The 20625-nt window shown below is 40.0% G+C and overlaps 1 protein-coding gene across 8 annotated transcripts in view; it reads left to right on the top strand.

Moving 5' to 3' along the window:
• TACC2 (transforming acidic coiled-coil containing protein 2) overlaps positions 1-20625 on the top strand; it is a 311227-nt gene that overhangs the window by 151132 nt on the left and 139470 nt on the right. For 7 of the 8 annotated variants that reach the window (XM_036734243.1, XM_036734241.1, XM_036734239.1 and 4 more), the window contains one exon: positions 14003-14137. The exons of the other annotated variant lie outside the window; for it this stretch is intronic. In XM_036734243.1, the coding sequence (XP_036590138.1) occupies positions 14003-14137 (135 nt within the window). The remainder of the gene's footprint in view (positions 1-14002; positions 14138-20625) is intronic. 8 annotated transcript variants of the gene reach the window in all.

Genomic DNA, 20625 nt, shown 5'->3' with positions numbered 1-20625 from the left:
AAATTGGGAACCCCCGACTCACATGCCTACTTTCTTATTCCTACAAAATCTTTTTGAGAATGATTTATCAGAGGTATCCTTAATGGAGATATTTTATTTAATTATTTATTTTTAAACCTAATCAATGTCAACAAGATAAGTAATCAGATATATGAAAAAAGAATAAAACCATGTCCTCAGAATTTGACAAAGCAGAACTTTTTTACTTGACTTCCCTTCCTTGCTGGATTTTTTAAAAGCATTTGATTTGCTGGAGTAAGCAATAGCTCTTCAAGGTTTTCTCCACGGTTTTTTTCATATCCCTGTCAAGGTCGTACAAAATCCATAAAAGTTGCGATACAAAGACAAAAACAAAAAAAAAATTGGTCTGCCTTGGAAAAGCTTTCATTCATTTGGGGGATACAACATATGAGTAGGTAAATAAACATACAACTTGAGGAGGAAGAGCATAATTAGAACTGAGGGAATCAGGAAGGATTTTGTGCAGGAGTTAGCACTTGAATTGCACATGGAAGGAGGTCAAGGGATTGTAAGAAATAAAGGTGAAGAGGGAGTGCATTCTAAGCATGGGAGATAGCCTGTGCAGTTAAGGAGATGGGCAGTGGAATGCTGATTTTTGTCAACAACAAGGAGGCCAGCTTGGCTCCATCATAGAACACATAAAGGGGGAGAAGTTTAGAGTGAGCCCAGAAGGGTAGACTGGAACCATATTGTAAAAGGCTTTTGGTGGCTGGCTAGGGCAGGTTGGATTTTGTCTTTGAGGTAGTAGGGAGATACTGACACTATCAAGGGAATGACATGGTCAGACCCCTGCTTTTAGAAGATTATTTTGACAGCTGTGTGGAGGATGGGCTGGAGAGGGGAGAGACTGTAATCTAGGAGACCATTTATGAGGTTGTTACGGTGATCCAGATAAGAAGTGATGTGGGCCTGACCTAGAGTAATGACTTGTGACTGATGAGAAGGGAACATATGTGAGAGACCTTATGGCTGTAGAATCAATAGGCAATTGATTTCACTTGGTGGAGTGAACATGGGCGTTGGGAGTGAGGAAGAAGGAAGAGTTAAGATTACTTCAAAGACAAAAATTTGGGTGACCAGGAGGCTATTATCAAGAGAAGCAGGGAGTTTAAAGGACAGATTAGCTCATTTGGGGGGGGAGGTAACAAGTTCTGCCTTCAACATACTGAAATTTGAAATGCCTACAGACTCTCTTAGGTTATCCAACAGACAATTGGTGATGTGGGATCAGAGTTCAGAAGAGAGATTAGGGCTGAGGACATCAATTTAGAAATCTTGCCAAAGGAATTTGCCACTATCTTGGAGGATAATATTTGCAGAGCAATAAATGAACATGTAGGGAACTCTCCATGTGGAAACTTCACCTACTGGTTGAGAATGGTAACGCCATTGTCACATAGCTGTAGAGAACTGCCCTCAACACCATGTCTGGTCATGGTCACAGAGTAAGTATAGGTCAATGTCAGGACCTGAACCTAGGTCTTACTGACTCCCAGGCCAGGCTGCTATCTGCCTTGCCATGCTGCCTCTTTAAAAGAAATACTAAGTGAGAAGTGAGATTTTCAGCAAGAACTCGGAATCCTTAGGTAGAGGGTGATTCCTCCCCTGCATTTACTGAGGCCCTATTTCTTTGTTCCAGCTGCCACGCCCCAGAGTCTCAGGAATGCTGCCCACTGCTTGTCCTGCTGGTCAGACAGATGGCAGGAACGCTCCTTTGATGAGGCGTAATTTCTGGAATGGGGATTTCCTTTTCATTAAAATGGTCTGGCTCGCCTTTATTTGTCCACTAGCCAATTTCTAATAAAGCCTCAGACAAGGTTAGGGTTGATGGATGGCTTGTACACAATCACTTAAGGAGCACAGTCAGGGCTCTGCCACTGAGGAGGCGTGTCTGCCGTGGCTTCCTAAAGTTTCTATAATTCAGCAAGTATAGGTCAGGAGGAACTCTTAAAAACTGGGCTCTTGTTGGGCCCCTGAGAAGAGGAAGATAAAATTTATGAGTAGCTAGCAACAATAGGGAAACATGCACATGCGCACGTGCACACACACACACACACACTGTTTGGGTTGGGATATAGAGGATCGAGCTAAGAACAGCAGGTAGAAGATGCAAATCTGAGCCTAAGGAGAAACTTGCTTATTTTCAATTAGAGCCATCCTAAAATGGATTGGGCAACCTCTGAAAGTGGTGGGTAGGTGTTCCAGCCAAGGCCAGAAGACCTCTTGTTGGACAGATTATAGAAGGGATTCCTTTTTAGGTGGGTTTGACTAGCTGGCTGCTGAGGTCCTTTCCAGCTCTGCAATTTTGTGATTAGAATGATGGAACTAGGAGGGACTTCTGCAATCATTTCTGACCTTAGAGAAACTGAGGCTAAAAGAAAAGTGGGTTTTCTTGCCTCCTACAATTATTTATTAATAAACAAGTTGATTTCTTCACATCATGCTGAATATAAAATGTCCAAAGCAGAAAAGCTTTTAAGTGGGAAAGACCAAGAATGACTAAATGACCAAGACCACATGACTAAATGACCAAAAGACCAAATGACCAAGAATGACTAAATTTATTGAAGGTGTAAATGACAAAGTGCTGGCTTAGTTGTAAGACTTACTTGTTTTATTTCCCAGTCAAAAGAATGGAAGAGTAGAAGGATGATTTATTTTTAACAATAATAATGATATTTGTGGTAGCAAAGGATTGGAAATTGAGGGGATGCCCATCAGTTGAGGAATGGCTGAACAAGTTGTAGTATATGGTTGTGAAAGAATTGTTCAGTCATGTTGGACTCTACATGGCCCCATGAACAAAGTCCATGGCGTTTTCTTGGCAAAGATACTGGAGTGGTTTGCCATTTCCTCCTCCAGTGTGTCTCCATTTTACAGATGAGGAACTGAGGCAAATAGAGGTTAAGTGATTTGCCCAGGGTCATACAGCTAGCAAGTGTTGAGGCTGGATTTGAACTCAGATCTTTCTGACTCCAGGCCTAGTGCCCTACCCACTTCATCACCTTGCTTCCCCCTAGGCATTGTGATGGAGTAATTATTGTGCTATAAAAAATAACAAGCAGGATGCTTTCCGTAAAAACCTAGGAGGACTTACATGATCCACTGTAGAGTGAAGTGAACCGAATCAGAAGAACATCCATTGAACACAGTAACAGCAATATTATACAGTGATCAACCGTGAATGACTTAGCTATTCTCAGTAATATGGTGATCCAAGACAATTCTGAAGGACTTATGAAAAATGCTGTCCACCTCCAGAGATAGAACCGATGGCATCTGAATGCAGATCGAAGCAGACATTTTTACTTTCTTTGGTTGGTTGGTTTTTTCGGTCTGTGTTTTCTTTTGTAACATGGCTAATATGGAAATGTGTTTTGCATGACTACACATGTATAATCCATTTCAAATTGCTTGCCTTCTTAAGGAATGAGGTGGGAAGGGAGAAAGGGAGAAAATTTGGAACTCAAAAGTTTTTCAAAATTTGATTTTTTTTTACATGTAATTGAGAAAAAAATAAAATAAGAGAAATGAAATAAAAATAAGTAGTAATAGCTACCATTTATATAATATGAGGTTTACAAAGCACTTTATGTATGTCCCACTAGAAAGAATAGGTGTATGATTGAGGGAGGGGGAGGCAGGGTAAATAATGGAGAGAAAAAAAACTTGTGAGGGAGAGTGTTTGAACAAAGATTGAATGATTTTTGTCTTCTAGCATCATTTACCTCACTTTGTTGGAAACCTATGAAAGAGAAATTCTGACTAGAATTGTTTTGGGTTTTTAAAAAATGATTAGGTAGAGACCCATTTAAAAAATTTGGAACCACTCTACTGGCAGAGATTTTTTTTTTGAAAGTATGGGAGTTCTGTCTTGAAGAAACAAAAAGCTACTATTGTTTCTTCCCTCAACACCCACCCCCTTCTCTCTGTCTCTGTCTCTCTCATTTTCTCTTGTTGAAGAAAGGGCACTGAGAGGACTTTGTGTCCTTTTTTCCTCCACTCTCCCCTCAAGAATTGTTTTTACTGAATAGAAGGGAAGATAATTTCTGACTCTCCCATAAAAGTCAGTTTTCAAATAAGATCAAACAAGTTTTGATGAATATCCTTCTTTATTATTGAAGAGGTGAGCAGAACATCAAAGATAGTGTTCCTTCACAGGGAAAGTCAGACCATATTGCCTTAAGGTGGCTACGCAGCTAACTTTACCTTTAGAATGTGGTGTATCCCACCAGGCCTAGCTGTCAGTCTTGAGATCTTCATACAGGATTCTGAGACTATCTTACCCCATGATCTCCCACTTTAAATCTTTGGAATCCTGATTTACTTTTATCTCGTTCATTTCCATGCAATTAAGTGATAATTCCCTGGTTGCCATCTCACACCCTCCTCCAGTTCCCCTTAAAAGCTAATAAATTTTGTCAAATGTGAGTGTGTGCGTGCGTGTGTGTGTGTGTGTGTGTGTGTATATATGTATATATATATATACACCTCTCTCTCTCTCCATATATGTATATGTGTATGTATATGTGTGTGTGTGTATGTGTGTGTGTATGTGTGTGTGTATGTGTGTGTGTATGTGTGTGTATGTATGTATATATGTATATACACCCATACACATATAATATTATCTATATATATGTATTATAATAAATGTTACAGCTATGTATGTACAAGATTGTGAGCTCCTTGAGGGCCTCTTTTTATATCCCCAGTGCTTAGCGCAGTACCTGACAGAGCAGGTACTCATACTTAGTGTTTATTGATTAATATATGTAAATATCTATACATAGATATCTGTATTCATATTTGTGTATATATGCATATATGCATGTATACACACATATGTGAATAGAATAAATGTCTGTTGACTGATCTTCTGATCTGCAAATGGGATCTCTGGCTTACAACAAAGTAGCTGGGGCCAGCTGTTACACTGTCAAAGCTTTGCCAAAAAAGCACATAAACATTGAGCAGGTTGTGGGATTTAAATCGGTATTTAAACTCCGAGAGAGAGAGCGAAGCTTTCAGAAGTCATTGCTCTGAGAAGTTGGGCTGGTTTCTGCCTTCTTGGTTTGCCCATCACCACCCAGTTGCTTAGATTACTCTGTCTTTCTGTATCTTGATGTGATTTGGGGCTCTGTTTGCCACACACATGAGATCACATACACATTGTAAGTTAATTTCACTGTAAGAATTCTCCGAGAATCTGAGAAGTGTAGGGAATTCCCTTTATGGAAACTCTCTCCCTTCCCCAACATAGATGTCAACAGATTTTGGAGTCAGTAGATAAATCCTAGGAAGTTGCTTAAGGTACTTGGAAGTCACAGGAACATATATTTATAGTTCCAGGGGATCTTTGAGGTCATCAAGACCAACTTGTTTTACGGATGAGGGAGGGAGGTTGTGACTTGACCATAGCCACGCAGCTAGTTAGAGACAAGATTTGAAGTCAAGTCTTCTTGTTGTCAGCCCTAGGACTCTGTCCACCACCCCAAGGTGCCTGCTACTTTTAAGACAATGGAGTATCAGAATTAGACTTTACAGAACAGATAAATTAGGTGGTAATTCACTTTACAAAAGGAATCACCACTGGTTTTCTTTAACTAATTTGTTTGGTATGGCACCTTTTAAAGTTTATTTTGTTTGACCAAAAATAATTGAATTGCTGTTTCCCAGAAATTAGCCTGGATAGATTGAGGTTCACTTGTATATTTATGCAAAACACTAGACTCTTGATTATCCTGCCCATGCTTCATTAATTTATACTTAGATTCAGAGACTTTTATAGCTAGAAAAATCCTCGAGAGCATCTGTTTAACTGCTTCATACTGTTTCTGTTTTGCTTTCTAATTTTTCTGTCTAGATGCTTTATATGTGTAGATTTTCACCTCCCCAAATAGATGAGAAATTCCTGGATATCAGGGACTCTATGCGTGATTTTTGTGTCCCTGGATAGTCCTTTGTATAGGGCTTTGTACACAATAATCACACAGCAAATAAGTGATGGCATTTGTTCAGGGGGAGGGAAGGATAGAAATAATGGATGATTCAATAGTCATTTAGGTATTGGAATCTTCTGGGATTTTTTTTTATTCCTTTGGAAGTAATGTTTTCCTTTCTCATTATATTTGAATGAAGCTACATTTAAAATTATTTTCCCTATGCGGGGAGGGGGTAATAGCCCAGGAAGTTTCTGGATGGGGAATTAGGAAGTTAGCTTGGAATGAAAAATTGCTAGGAATGACCCACCAGCAAATATTTGCAGATAACCCACTAGCAAATATTTGAGAGCATTGACCACATACCATATGTAATTTACTCATGAGCACATAGGCACTTGTATATGTGCAGCTGTGTATCCTGCTAGTGATGGGAGTTAGCTACTTTTACTTTTCAAAAGAGTTTCATTTCACAGCATTTGGTCCAATTTATCACCACCTCAGCATACATTCTAATTTCCAATTCAGAGCCTTTCAAAGGCAGCTTTTCTGAGTCCAGGCTGCTCTGATATTGCAGATCTCCCAGGGGAGTTTAATTAAATTCCAAATCCTCCTTGGACCACTGTATGTCATTGATAGGTTTAAAGTTCCTCAAACCTTCAGTTTCAAAGCATTTTTTTTTCTTGCAATATACATTCTCACTACTAATTTGAGCTGAGTTTTGGCCCTAAAGATTTTGTGATCGGGTGTACTTGGAAAGGAAAAAAAAAAAAAGGCAGCCTCTGAGGAAAGCCCATTATGCTAAATATCTTCCAGATGGTGATGTGAAACAAGAGATAAGGCTCTGTCACTCCAGCTGTCCCATAAAGGAATTATGTATTAGGTTTTCACCTCTGGGGCAGTTATCTCCCCCTGTGGTGATAGCCTAATACTCACCCCTTAGGTCAGTCTAGTGTTTGTCCTTGGAGACAGGCTTGGTTTGGCAACTCTAGCAAGTCTCTGAGATGAAATTAGCAATCAGTTCACTGTAAGATCTGCCAAGAAATACTCAAAAGCCTTTGTACAGAGAACAAAAGAACACCAGTTGTTGACAGTATATCACTACAGTTGGACATGTGTTATTCTCAAACAGAACCCAAACAATTGCTGGGAAAACTTTCTTTTAAAAATTTACTCACCTACTCCAGAGGTAGTCTTCCATGCCTGCCTGTCTCTCTCTCTCTGCCTCTCTCTCTCTCTGCCTCTCTCTCTCTCTCTGTCTCTCCCCCTCCCTACCCTGTGTCTCTCCCTTTCTCTCTCTTTCCCCTTTTCTCTCTCTTTCCTTCTCTCTCCTCTCTCTGTCTCTATCTCTCTGTCTCTATCTCTCTCTCTCTTTCTTCCCCCTTCTTCTTCTCTCTCTCCCCCTCCTCTCTCTTTCCTCTCTTTTCTTCTTTCTTTGATTTCTTTCCATAAGATCCTAAATGGGGTTTTTAAAAAGTTCAAATCCAAACCTACAACAACCCACCTGAACTCAATTTCTTTGCCATTCCATATTTGAAGTAGGTTATACCAATAAACTGGTAAACCCTTTTCTTCAATCAATCATTTAGAATCCTAGAATGTCAGAAATAGAAGGGACCTTAGATATCTTTTCTAACCCACTCATTTTACAGAGACAGAAACTGAGGCCTGAGAAAGAAAGTGAGTTGCCCAAAGGTATACAACTATCTATCAGCAATATCACAACTCTGCTAAGATACTGGGATTTTCAATTTCAGTCCCCATTTTTTTTAGCTTTTAGGAAGTACCACACTCACTCCTGTGAATGAGTCAGTCAGCCCAAAGAGATGATGCTGCCTTCCAGTAGGGCTTCCTACAGCTGAGCTTTGCATGAGAGCAGTAGATCATTACAAACTTCCTTAGCCTGGAGATGTGAAGACAATCAGAGTTGTACTTTTTTGTCTCTAAATTTTTATATGAATAAGGATATACACATATCAGTAGCCATCCATCTATTTCTATCTGCATATATATACAAACATTTACTCCCATCACTGATACTTTAGTAAATCTATAGGCACCCAGTGGTATGTTCACATTACTGCATCTGCACATACATTCCTATAGATCACCACATAGGGAAGAATTAGCTGTACGGAAAAGGAAAAGGAAGCCTTACTCACCATCCTGAAGGCAATTGATGCTGTACTCTGAGTTTGCAAGATAGGATCGCTAAGACACTATTCCCTTTTTAGGTTTAGGAAATGGCCACCGGCTTAAGGCAGAGTTAGGAAGTCAGCATATTTCTCTGATGTGCCTAAACCTGGCTTTGCCTTGCTTCTTTCTTTCTTTCTTTCTTTCTTTCTTTCCTTCTTTCTTTCTCTTTCTTTCTTTCTTTCTTTTCTTTCTTTCTTTCTTTCTTTCTTTTTTTTAGTCCCTACTGTCTCTTTTCTTTAAATATTTATTGAGAGCCTGCCATGTGATAGTTATGATGTTTTCTGCTGTGAGAGATAGGGAAACAGGAGATATATATACACACATATTTATACATACACATACATACATACAGATAGATAGATATATAGATAGACTTTGCTTTCTAGGAGTGTATGCTTTACCAGGTGAGACAAGACACACAAAGGTAATTAACAATAGAAGACAGTGTATAACTAACAAGTGAGAAGTTCATATACTGTGTCCTGAAGATGGGGCAGTGGTTAGAACATTGGATCTGTAGTTAGGAAGACCTGAGTTCAAATATAGCCTTCGACACTTAATAGCTATATGACCCTGGGCAAGTCACTTAAGATTCACAGGTCTCTGTTTTATCATCTGTAAAGTGAGGCTATTACCTGCCTCCCAGGGTTTTTTGTAAGAGTGAAATGAGATATTTGTAAAGTGCTCTGCAAACCTTAAAGTGCTATGTAAATGCTAACTACTGTTGTTATTGGAAGATTTCCAAAGAGGCAAGACCATTCACAATAAGCTACAGTGGCTGGGGAAGGATTCTCATAGCAGGTTGAGTTAGTCTTTGAAAGGTGAGTAGGGCGATGTGGCTACAAAGGATATAGATTATCCTTGTCTGTCTTGTGCTAGACAAAATTTCTGAGCTTTTCCCTTCCTATCCAGTGCTCTCAAAATCCAAACTTGCTTTTCAGCAAGGATTCAATATTAGTCATTTGTGCCTTAGGGACGATTTAAGCCAATGGTTGATTTCTTTCCAGAGTACAGGCGTTTAAAATTTCTTCTCTCATTAGAGAATGAAAGCATTTCCCACCGTTGAAGAAATTTCAGAAATCAGTGAACAAACTGGGGAGCTGGTGGGCAGGGTGATGGGGAGCTTTTCCCCAAACTTTTGAAACCATATCCAAGTACTTATGTTTTCCTGGGGCTTCCTCTAGTGAAATATGCACATTTTAAAGAGAATACAATGAACAGGAAGCATAAGCATCACTAGTTTGTGGGTCCTAATTAGTTTTGCCTGATTTGGACATTTTAAGTATTAGATTTCTGTGTTCTGGTTGTCCATGCCCACTCTTTCTTTTGTTTTTAAATTTATTTTTAATTTTTAGTTTACAACATTCAGTTCCACCAGTCATGCCAGCTCTTTCTTGATGAACCTCCAGTTCTAGAACTTTCCCTCAGGCTTCTTCTTAGGATTTTCCATTAAGCATTCTTCAGCCCTTAGAGACGGGGTGGGGTGGGGTAGAATCTATAGTGAACTCCCGCGTTAGCCCCACTGACCCTTAAAGTCTTACTTTTAAAAGATTCCATGTCTCTAAAGGGAAAGGCCCTTTGTTTGATGGCTAGAGGATCAATCGAGATAAGCCCTGGCTAATAGCTAACATTTATATAGTCCTTAATGGCAGCTAGGTAGCATTTAATATGTGCCAGGCACCCTGCTAAGCACTTTATAATTATTATTTCATTTGATCCTCACAACACCCCTGGGGGGTAGGTGCTATTATTATCATCCCTGTTTTACAGATAAAGAAACTGAGGCAAACAGGGGTTAAGTGCCATGCCTGGGGTCACATAGCTAGTAAACGTCTGAGGCACCAGCTATATTGGAAGGGGACTTGCCAAGTGATACTGTAGATACCTCCCAACCATGGGTCACCTGGGGCTTAATCTATTCCTGCTAGCCACCTACAGTACCAGTTGACCAGAGCTGGTATATGAGTGACATAATCAGGTCACTGAAGAGAAGTTGGACTGCATTGAAGTCATCCTCATCTCCTCCTTACCGGTTAGAAGCTATTCTGGTCAGGAGCATTTGCCGAGTCTATAGGTGTTTAAAACACCAGCTAAGAACATATGAAGACCACATTGCCCTTACCTTGAAGGATCTTATAGTTTAGGTGGGATAGAAGAATTTCACATATTAAACACCTAGAAAACAAGATCAGTCTAGGCCATTTTTCTCTTGGCAGGGGTCTCCCTGTTTTTTTGGGGGGGTGGGGTTTTTTGTTTTTGTTTGTGTTTTGTTATTTTAATTCGCCTTTTTGAGGTTTGGTTATAGCCCTGGTACGTTTAGTCACTCTGCTTTTCTGTATCTTATTGAACCTGACAATATTAGTGCTAAGGGAAGAGATGGATGGGTGGGAGGTAGCGAGGAGAGAAGGATGGGGGTTTGCTGTTCTTAACTATTGAGTGATTTGTTTGGACCCATTGAGCTAATGCAACTCAGACCAGAGCAGGAAGGGTGTGGCTGGGAAGAATTCCATGGATAACAAGATGGAAGGATATAGAGAGAGCAGTGAGGCCAGGATGCCCTTTGGGAGACTTCAGTGACTCATCCAGGACTCACAACACCTCCTACGGCAGGAAGGCTAGCAAAGGAGAGAACAAGAGGGAAGAATTCAAAGGAACTTGTTATAACTCCATGTGGTAGAGGAGTTTATGGTTGTTACTTGGTGTGGTAGGGCCAATGGATTTACATCCTTTACTTGGCTGGTGTGGACTTCTTTCCCCCCTTAACATCTGAGCCTTCAGGAGCCTCTACAACCTTATCGATACTTTGTCAGGTTGTCTTTAGTGGAGCTGCCTATGGGTTAATCAGTATTTCCTCTGCCTCATGCATTTCCCCCTAGTGTTTGCAGGGCACACATTTCTTGTAACTTGTCTTTCTATCTTGATATTAATGTGGATTTTCTCTCTTGACCTGTCACTGCTTTCTAAGATGGAATCAGGTCTTTTACTTTGATGGAGTGCACCTTTAACCAAAGGAAACACAGCAAAATTGGAATTCTTAGAGCCTTAGCAAGTGGAATTGGACTGTGTTTATTGAGAATGACAGTCGGGGCCAAGGGGGCGAGGGAGATAAGTCCTGTCTGAATCAGTGAGGCTTCAGAATGATACCTTGCTCTTAAAAGCATGGCATTTGATTACTTTTAAGTATGTGCAACAACAGAAACCAGGGTTCTAGCTTTAATCCTTAGAGGTCTACAGTAGGGGCCCATCTCCAGTCATCTGGATCTATATCTCGCCACTGGACTCAGATGAGTCCTGAGGAGAGAATGAGGCTGGTGACTTTGCACAGCCCTGCCTCACTTAAATCTAATGCACTTGCGAGCCAAGGTATCACCTTCCTGATGTCACTGGTCCTCTTCCAGAACAAAGGACACAACAACAACAACATTTGTTGAATAAATAAGTGGAGGCAGCAGTTAAACCAAGGACTTCCTGATTCTGAAGCCAGCTTTCCATGCCTTGTAACACAGCCCCTCCGGGGTCTGATTTATTAATGTTTAACTTAATTCCAAACACATATTTCACATTTTATCATCATAAAAAGGATTTTTATTTAAAGAAACTTGCTTTCCCCCCTCCACTGTCCTTTTTTCAGGGTGTGAACCATGGTTTCCAGTTCTTCCTATGCGTTTCTGGTGTTCTACAAGTCAGCAGACATTTATTAAGCATCTCCTGTGTGCTGGACCTTGTCCTAAGTGCTGTGCCATATTGCAAAGGGCTTGGGATTGGGAACCAGGAGACCTTGGAGATAGGTTTTCACCAACTACCTCTGTGGCCTGAAGGAAAAACATTTAACCTTAGCATCTCAGAGCAGCTGGGAGGGACCTTGAAGATCATATAGTCCAACCTCATTTTGTGGATGAGGAAATTGCTAAAGACGATGTAATTGGTATATTTCTGGGCCTCGGTTTCTCACCTGTAAAATGACAAGATTGTACTCGATTGACCCCTGCAAAATCTATATGTGCTTCTTCTGTGCTGGTCCTTATAGACTAGTCTTACAGTGGGATCTTTAAATCCTAGAAAGCTGACACAGGCTGATTTTTGAAAGAATATAAATAAGTAAAATATTCTTTCAATAAAAATGTTGCCACCCTTAACTATTTGCTGTTTGGAAATGACTAGCAGGTGCAGAAACCTAGGAGGAGGGATTCATTCTTTGCAGGAAAGGCTGTGAAATCTCAATCGCTGGGGCTTTTCAGGTGGTGACCTAGCAGCTGGATTTCAGAGACCTCAACTGCTGAGTCATATCATTTTAGCCCCATGGACCCACTGTAGAGCCTGCAGCTTCTCCTGTTCCTTTTCCTCTCCCTCAGCTCATTTGGACAGCTGGAGAGAGGTTCAGAAAGCAAATTCCTTCCTGGCCCACTCAGCTTCAAACTGTTCACAGTTTTGTCTCTGTACAGACATAGTATTCTTGTTTTTGCTGAATTGGGGAAATTAAAACTGATTTTTGAGTTGCAAAAGAGAACTTGTGCTCTTTTGCCTTTTGAAGGCATGTTTCCGTGTTGCTGGAGCATGTTATTCCTCACTCCTGCCTGCCTCCCCCTCCCCACCTCCTGCTAAACCAAGAACCTTTCCAGAAAACTTCATGTGGGGGAGAAGTCCTTTCTGATTGTTACCAGAACACTTAGCAGTTACCATGTGTGTCCAGTAGAGGGCACTCTTTCATTAAAACATTCTCTTCCCATCACTACTAAGCATCCCCAAAGACGTTATTTCCATCCTCTGTGTTTCGTGGTAACCCTGCCAGAGGAAGGGAGAGCTGTCCTAAGAATGCATCAGTGTACTTAATTTACTGTCTCATGACCTAGCCTTTTCTAGGAGACGCCCTGAGGTATTATCTTCTCTCTCCAAAATTCTTGTAGCTCCTTTTCCTGGACCTTCTTATGCACAGAATCTAAGTTGAGAGGGTTGGCAGAGTCCATGCAGTCTGGTCTTTACCTATATTCAGAACACATCCCCTTTATAGCATCCCAGACAAATGGTCATCTAGCCTTTGGGTGAAAATCTTCAGTAAGAGGGACTCACAACCTCCCCATGGCCTGCCCACGTCTCCTTGGAAAGCTCTGATTTCCCTGTCTCTTGTACTGTAGTTGTTTTTTTTTTTTTTTTGACATTTCTTTTTCTCCACTCCCTTAAATTGTAAGATCCTTGAGAATAAATTGTATTTTATCCTCAGAAATGAGCACAATGCCTCATCTCTTCTAGAAGCCTAATAAATGTTTGTTAAATTGAATTGAATTCATAGTTTTTAGAGTTCTTATTTCACTGTATAGACTATCGAGTTGTCCTTAAATAATACTAATAAATTACAAACTCTTGAATACCTGAACTGCTTAAGTGAAAAAACTGTCAAGTCAAGTTTTGGTTTATTATAACAAGAGAGAAAATTCACTGTAGCAGCAGCATAACACTGGTTCATAGGATCATAGATTTATGACTAGAAGGATCCTTAGAAGTCATCAATTTCATGTGCTCCATTTTAAAAATAAGAAAACTGAGGTACAGAAGAGTTGAGTGACTTGACTAGGTTTGCACAGCTAATAAGTGACTGAGGCAGGATTTGAACTCAGGACTTCCGGACTCCCAAGTCCAGTGCTTTATCTACCATACCATCTAGTTGTGTCTGAAGTTGCATTTTCTACTGCTCAAAAATAAGATTTCCAGGGAATAGCATAACAGTGCTGTTTCTTTAAATAGTCCTTTGTGGGAGGGGGCAGGGGTACAATTTGGTAAAGTTTTACGAATATGGCCACTAAGGAGCAAGGCTTCCATTCAAAATAATTCTTCCCTTGTTTGTATAGGACCTCCAGGGCAATAGCAACCTGTGAGAACATAGTTCCCGCATCTTCTGAGGATTTACATTTGGCTCCCGCCCCAGCCAATGATGCAGAATTACCAGCTTCTCAAAGCCAAAATCTGAAGAAGGACTTAAAAAGGTATTTTGCCAAGTATGTCTGAGAGCAGGCCTCTTAGCAGAACCTCACATAACTGAGGGTGAAAAGAGGCTAAAGTGGAAATTCTGTTTTCCTTTTTACCAAATCAAGGCACATCTCTGTGACCCTGGGCAGCCGGCACTAGGTTCTCTGGATGTGATGTTTATTGTGGCTTCATCTGTTTTGGCTTGGAATGTGTGATAGGCTTTGCTCTCTGAGTCCCATTTTCATAGAGAGTACAAATGAATAGTAGAAAGAAGAATAAAACCCACCATCTATATGCAAATGATTGACCATTTATTACATTGTAATCTTGGAGTCAGATTTCATCTTCCTATTACATACCTGTGGATGCCTTATTTGACATTCAACAAATATTTCTTGAAATTAATGGAATATGCTAACCATGGATCATTCTTTGTATTCTTCAAAGCAGGGTCCCAAAAGGAGCTCCTCTGGGGAACTCTTTATTAACCTAGTTTCAAGTTTAAATTTAAACCAACGTTTGTTGAATGCCCACTATGTAAATAATACCAAGCTAGGTGTGAGTGGTTACAGAGAATTCCCAGTCCTTGTTCCTAAGGAGATTATAATCTAGCTGGGGATAGACGCATGAAAGAGTAAATAACAGTGCAGGTACAAAAATATGAAAGCTGTCACAAGGCGGCATTCAGTAAGTCTCCCATGAGTCAGACAGAAGACGAATGCTCTAGATCGTCAGAAGAGGCCATTGTGGGATGGCCTTTATGGGAGCAATGGGACTTGAGTGAGGTCTTGAAGGATGAGTAAGGTTTATGTTAGTAAAGAGGAGCAGAGGGTGTTTCAGATGAAGGAAAGCAGTGTGAGCAAAAGTCCCGAGGCAGGAACATGGACAAGGTGATGTAGAAAAATTAATAGCCTAGCTTACTTCGTATTTGATTCATCTGGATTATGTATTAATTGAATAGATATTGGCTACCTGTAAGCTATAGTTCATATCATTGGCCAATTCAGTTACCCTGACTTAATGAGCTTTTAGTATATAGCTCGAGTGGAGTGACACATCAGGAGAGGACTGTTCATCTCTTTGCTCAAGGGTCAGACTTGTTTTGTCTAATTTGAGAGGACAGAACAAGAAACAATAAGTTGAAATGACAGAAGCAGTTTCAGGCTCTTATGAGGAACGACTCCTAACAATTAGAGCTCTCCAAAAGTGAAATGGGGTCTTTTGGAAGGCAATGGATTCCCTACCACTTGAACTCTTTGAGCGTAGCTTTGATGATCACTTGTTAGGCACTTCATAGAAGGGATTTCTGCTCAAGCACGGGCTACAACTGGGTGCTCTAAGATCCTGTGCTGATTTTTGTACCCTAGAGTCTAAATTTTGGCAAATCATATAGTGGTATAAGGAAGCTGGTACTCTGTTAGTTTAGGTTCAGCAATGTATCAAAAGGAGATCCTCATAGATCACTCAACAGCCAACAAGACAAAATCTACTTAGCCACAGTGGGAGGATACCCGAAAAGGCTGTTCATTGAGGACACCTTGATTGAGCCTGCTGAGTGAAGCTTCCTTGCCTAGTTTATCCATCTTTTTCTACCAGCCAAGCATCAGAGAGCACTTGGGGTTCTTCCTGTTCCTTTGCACTTAAGCAGTGAGAAAGTGATGTCGATAGTCTGAGCCTTTAGTCCCCTGAGCCAATCAACGATGGTCGCAATACCTTTTAAGGAAAAACTAATGTGTATTGGGTGGGGGGAGGTGGGAAGATGATTTAATAAGTTGCTCCCACCACAAGTGGTAGAACTTGTAAATCTTAGATCACAATAAAATAGGATGTCAGAGTTGGCTAGGAACTCAGAGCTTATCTGGTATAACCTCCTCATTTTATAGATCGGGATACCTGAAACCTTCATTTACTTGCTATTGGCTTAAGACTTCCTAAAGACACTGCAGCTATCCTGAGCGTCCCACCTAATTTACACCCTATGGTGCCAGAAGCCAGGGCTTCCCATGTCCTAAGACTAGTGCACTTCCACTGTTCTGGTTGTGCTTGTGTTAATATTTCTAGATTCTAGCCTGCCACATTGTTTCCATCTGCAGCATCATAGTGGCAACTTTGAGCCATCAGAGACTCTAATCCTTAACATTTTTTTCAAAATGGATCTTTTATTTTTACCTTCTTCTGGTGCTTGTGAAGTTGGCTTTTTTGTTTTCAGTGTGAAGAGGTAACTTCATTTCACTGAAATACGCATTATTCACCAAGGCTGGAAGGAAGGCTATGGACTACACTGACCATTTATGATGTGGATGATTCATTCTTGGTCAGTTCAAGTTTCAAGCCAATGTTTGCCCCTTTGGGGTATAGCAGTTTTCTCTTGACTCATCTGTATAAGGGCTGCTGAAGTCTATTTCTTTCCTTTCCCTCCTTTGGGAGGATAAAGGCACATATCCTGCCTTCCTAAGCTCAGAATGAATCTCTGTACAGAATCAACAGATGTTGTGGTCCCATAGCTATGCAGGGTGACTTCCTGCCACCAATGAGCCCATACATTCTAGTCAATGCAATATCTGCTGCAGAAATCATGACATCATCCTATATTTTGAACTGAAATGTGGGCTTTTCTCCAGGAATTTTCACACTACCACACTATGATTACTGATATTCATTAGGCCACAAGACTTGCTTCACGAAAAACAGATGTGGCACAGAGGGAGGTGGGGGAGTCAGATAGTAAGGAGAAAGAGAGTTCAAGCCACCATGCCTCCGAACCCTCCTGTCTCAAATGTGACTCAAGCCAAATCGTGTCCCAGGAGAAAGATAACTCACCTCCGGGAATGATTAACAGTTGAGGAACTGAGAAGGGACCAAGACATGTTGAGAAATGTAAGATGGCCAGTATATGGCACAGTGCCATTATTCTATTCTTTCTGCTCAGGAGGAAAGAAAGTAAATTAATTATGGCTAGACCCGAGAAATTGGCTTCACCTCTTGTAACAGAGTGAAGTCAGACAAGAACATCTGGTGGAAAGAACTGGAGGAAAAGAAAATCCAAAGCCTTTTATTAGATAGAAAAGTCTGGCCATCTTGCTTTTCTGGCACACTTGGTATTCTCACATGGTTGGGAACAAAAAGAGCCAGTGACCCTTGAGTCAAAGAAACCTAGTAACAAATATTCTTGAGGCTTCTGGGCTGTGAACCCCACTTCTTTTTGCAGGTGAATTGAGTCCAAAATATATTTCTTATACAAAGCTCAGCATTGTAGCTTGAGAAACCCCTTAAACAAGGTAATCTATGTAAAATTCATTGTAAACGTAAAGTCTCACATGAGTGAAAGGTATTATTATTGACAAAGCAAAAGCAGAGAGGGATTGGCTGGGGGAAAATAGTCCTGGAAGAAATAATGATATCAACAATCATTAGAAATGTTGACAAGTGGCTTAATCATGTAAATGTATTTATGGAAACCAATGAGTTTATGCTAAACAACTCGAGAACAGGTCATTTCTACCAGAAACTGCAGAAAAATTATCCTGATGTAGCCTGGACTTAATGAATAATGTAGATTATGTGAGGAAATGGTAGGAACTTTGCAGGATATTGCTGTTGATTGCAAAAATTTTGCAACTGCAAAATATCTAGCAAGACACAAGGTGGTGGCCAGAATCATGCATCAGAAGCACGCTGTCCTTGATAAAGTAGCAAACAACACACCCCCGTACTACAATCCAGTCCTCAAAATATCCTTGAGAATTAAACAAATGAACATCATTGCAGAAGAAATTGTTGTCCACAATCACCCAGACACAATATGCATCGGTAACCACTTGAGAGTGATATTTTTCATCTATGTCACTATGCCAAATATCTGTAATCTCCAAATGACACAGAATTAAAAGCTCTCAAAATGGAGAGATCTGGTGGAAGAAATCAAAGCAATGTGGGATCGGGATAAGGTACTACCCCCATTCTGCCTGTTATTGAAGTCATCCTGAAGATGCTTTCAGAAAGCCTACTACAGATGAGTTTAGATCACAATACCTTTACTTAAGTACCGAAAAAGTTCTTTTGTCCACTAATTCACAGATTAAATATTTAAAAGTAGTAGGACAGCATCTTGTCTCTGCACCACGTGTATCTGAACCCCATTGAGAAAGATAAGATCAACGAGATAATATAATGAAATTCATGTTTCTGTAGCACTTTACATATTTACAAAGTACTTTCTTCACAATAGTCTTGTGAGGTAGGCAGGGCAAATATCATTCCTCATTTTGCAGATAACAAAATGGTCTCAGGAAGGTTTAGTGACCTGTCCCTGATAACAATGCTAGGAGATGCTGGAAACGGCCTTCTGTATATGATTGACTTCTTGTGACCACACTCTTAATGACCATATAAAATGTCTGTATTAGGAAGGCTTGAAATACTTATTCACAGATTATGGAATGGGGAACTAAAGGGTCTAATCCATGTCAGAATGGATTTACATAAATAATGTTTTAATCATTGTCTTAGTCTTATTCCAGCTGTTGTATGGCAGACAACTAATTAATACATTGTACAATATTACCATTTTAATGAGACAGTGAAAATGCTTTCCAAAGCTAGATTCCAGGGTTTCTTGTTGACTTAGAATATAATGATTTTCCTAAGGTTTTTCTAAGCATTGTTATCCAAGTGCCCTTTATTTTGTGGGGGTAAATAACTTGGTGAAGTTATTGGCATCATAGGATTAAAGGATTTAGATAATCTGGTCTAACCTCTTCATTTTATAGATGAGGAAAACTTAAGGCCCAGAGATGCACAGGTTTATTCAGGTAGTTAGCTAAGTTGGGATTTGAATCAGGTCATCTGGTATTGGTCATTTAACCAATAAGCATTTAGGTTTTCTTTTAAACTTAACTTTTGTTCTTTATTATAAAGGATGGCTCTCTGGGAGGAGGTGAGGGAGAAGATATGGTGGGGAATAAAACTAATGTAAAAAGAAGATAGCAATAAAAATGTATTTTGTAAAAGAATGCAAGAATCAGTTATTGACCTTAGTGGGAAAGAATTCGTTTCTTAATGACATATAAAAGCCAATGACATATAAAAATTTCAGACTTCATGATCTAAACACAGAATATTTTTTAAATTTTTCCTTACAGAGCAAAAAAAAAATTATAGGAGCACAAGTTCTGTTTAGAGACACAACACTAATGTCTAAGAAATTATAAAAATATGACAACTTTTTTTAAGAGTGGGGCTGTCTAAAATTAGATGACATCTATGTTGTATCTTTATCAAATATGTTTGCCAAAAGTGCAAGAACATGATTACACAGTTCATTTGCTGAAAACTGCTGTATCAGGTAAGTCGCTGACAAAGTCAGACAGAAGTTTGGTGCAGCTAACACTGATCAAACAAAAAAGATGTTTAATAGTGAAGAACCAAATGAAGTAGGGAAAGACAGGTATTTCGTGTTTCAGCCGAAGTAACTCGAGAAGGAGAAATATGGGAACAAATGATTTTCATTCCAAAGTACATATTCTGAACAAAAATGTCCATGTGATATTCCTCCAGGCCTTTAAGACTCTACTAGGCCACAGCCTTTGCTGCTTTTTCTGCCTTCCTTCACTTTGTTTTTCCCTTTTCCCTGTTGTGCCTTTAGTTTTTCCCTTTGCCTCAGGTGCATCCACACTGGGTACTGTCCATGTTCATCTAAAAGACTCTTTTTGTTTTTTAATCATCCACTTCCATTTTCGATTCACCCTCTTGATCTTTCCCCACAGAGTCTGTTTTCTCTGATTTTTCCAGGCTCTACCACTGTTGCTGTCTTTTACCTCTTGCATTAAAACATCACCATCTATTTTAAGTATACTTTTTAGGCGACCAAGTTCCATCGGTGCATTCTTCTTTCTCTTTTCTGCCCACATCTTCCTTTTCCACTTACTCTGTAAGCTTTTTGCCATTTTTACCTGGAACTCAAGGCCCTCAGAGCCCATGGGGAGAATTACTTCTCTAAGCATTTGTTAAGAGCTTATTATGGACAGCTAGGTGAGAGTGCATAGAGCATTGGACCTAGAATCAGGAAAACCTTACTGACTCTTACTAGCTAGCTGTGTAACCCTGGGCAAGTCATTTAACCCTGTTTGCCTCAGTTCCCCTGTCTGTAAAATGAGCTGGAAAAGGAAATGGCTAACCACTCCAGCATCTTTGCCAAGAAAACTCCAAATGGGCTCATGAATTGTTAGACATGACTGAGCATCAACAACAACAAAGAGCTCATTCTGTGCCAGGCATTGTGCTAAGTCTTGGGCGTAGAAGGAAAAACTCTCTTCTTACCCATAAGCTGCCTTTATTTTCTAAGCGACTTGGAAAGTTCACCTTTCAGGGATGTTTTTTCCCCTTTAGTGAAATGAAGGGCTGGACCGGATTTACTTCAAATTCAACTAAAATTATTTAGTGCATACAATATGCAAGGAACTGATGATACAAAGACAAATGAAATGGTGCCTGCCCTCAAGAAACT

Source organism: Trichosurus vulpecula, chromosome 8, assembly GCF_011100635.1.
Source record: "Trichosurus vulpecula isolate mTriVul1 chromosome 8, mTriVul1.pri, whole genome shotgun sequence".
Classification (NCBI taxonomy): domain Eukaryota; kingdom Metazoa; phylum Chordata; class Mammalia; order Diprotodontia; family Phalangeridae; genus Trichosurus; species Trichosurus vulpecula.
This window is presented reverse-complemented; position numbering and strand designations above follow the sequence as displayed.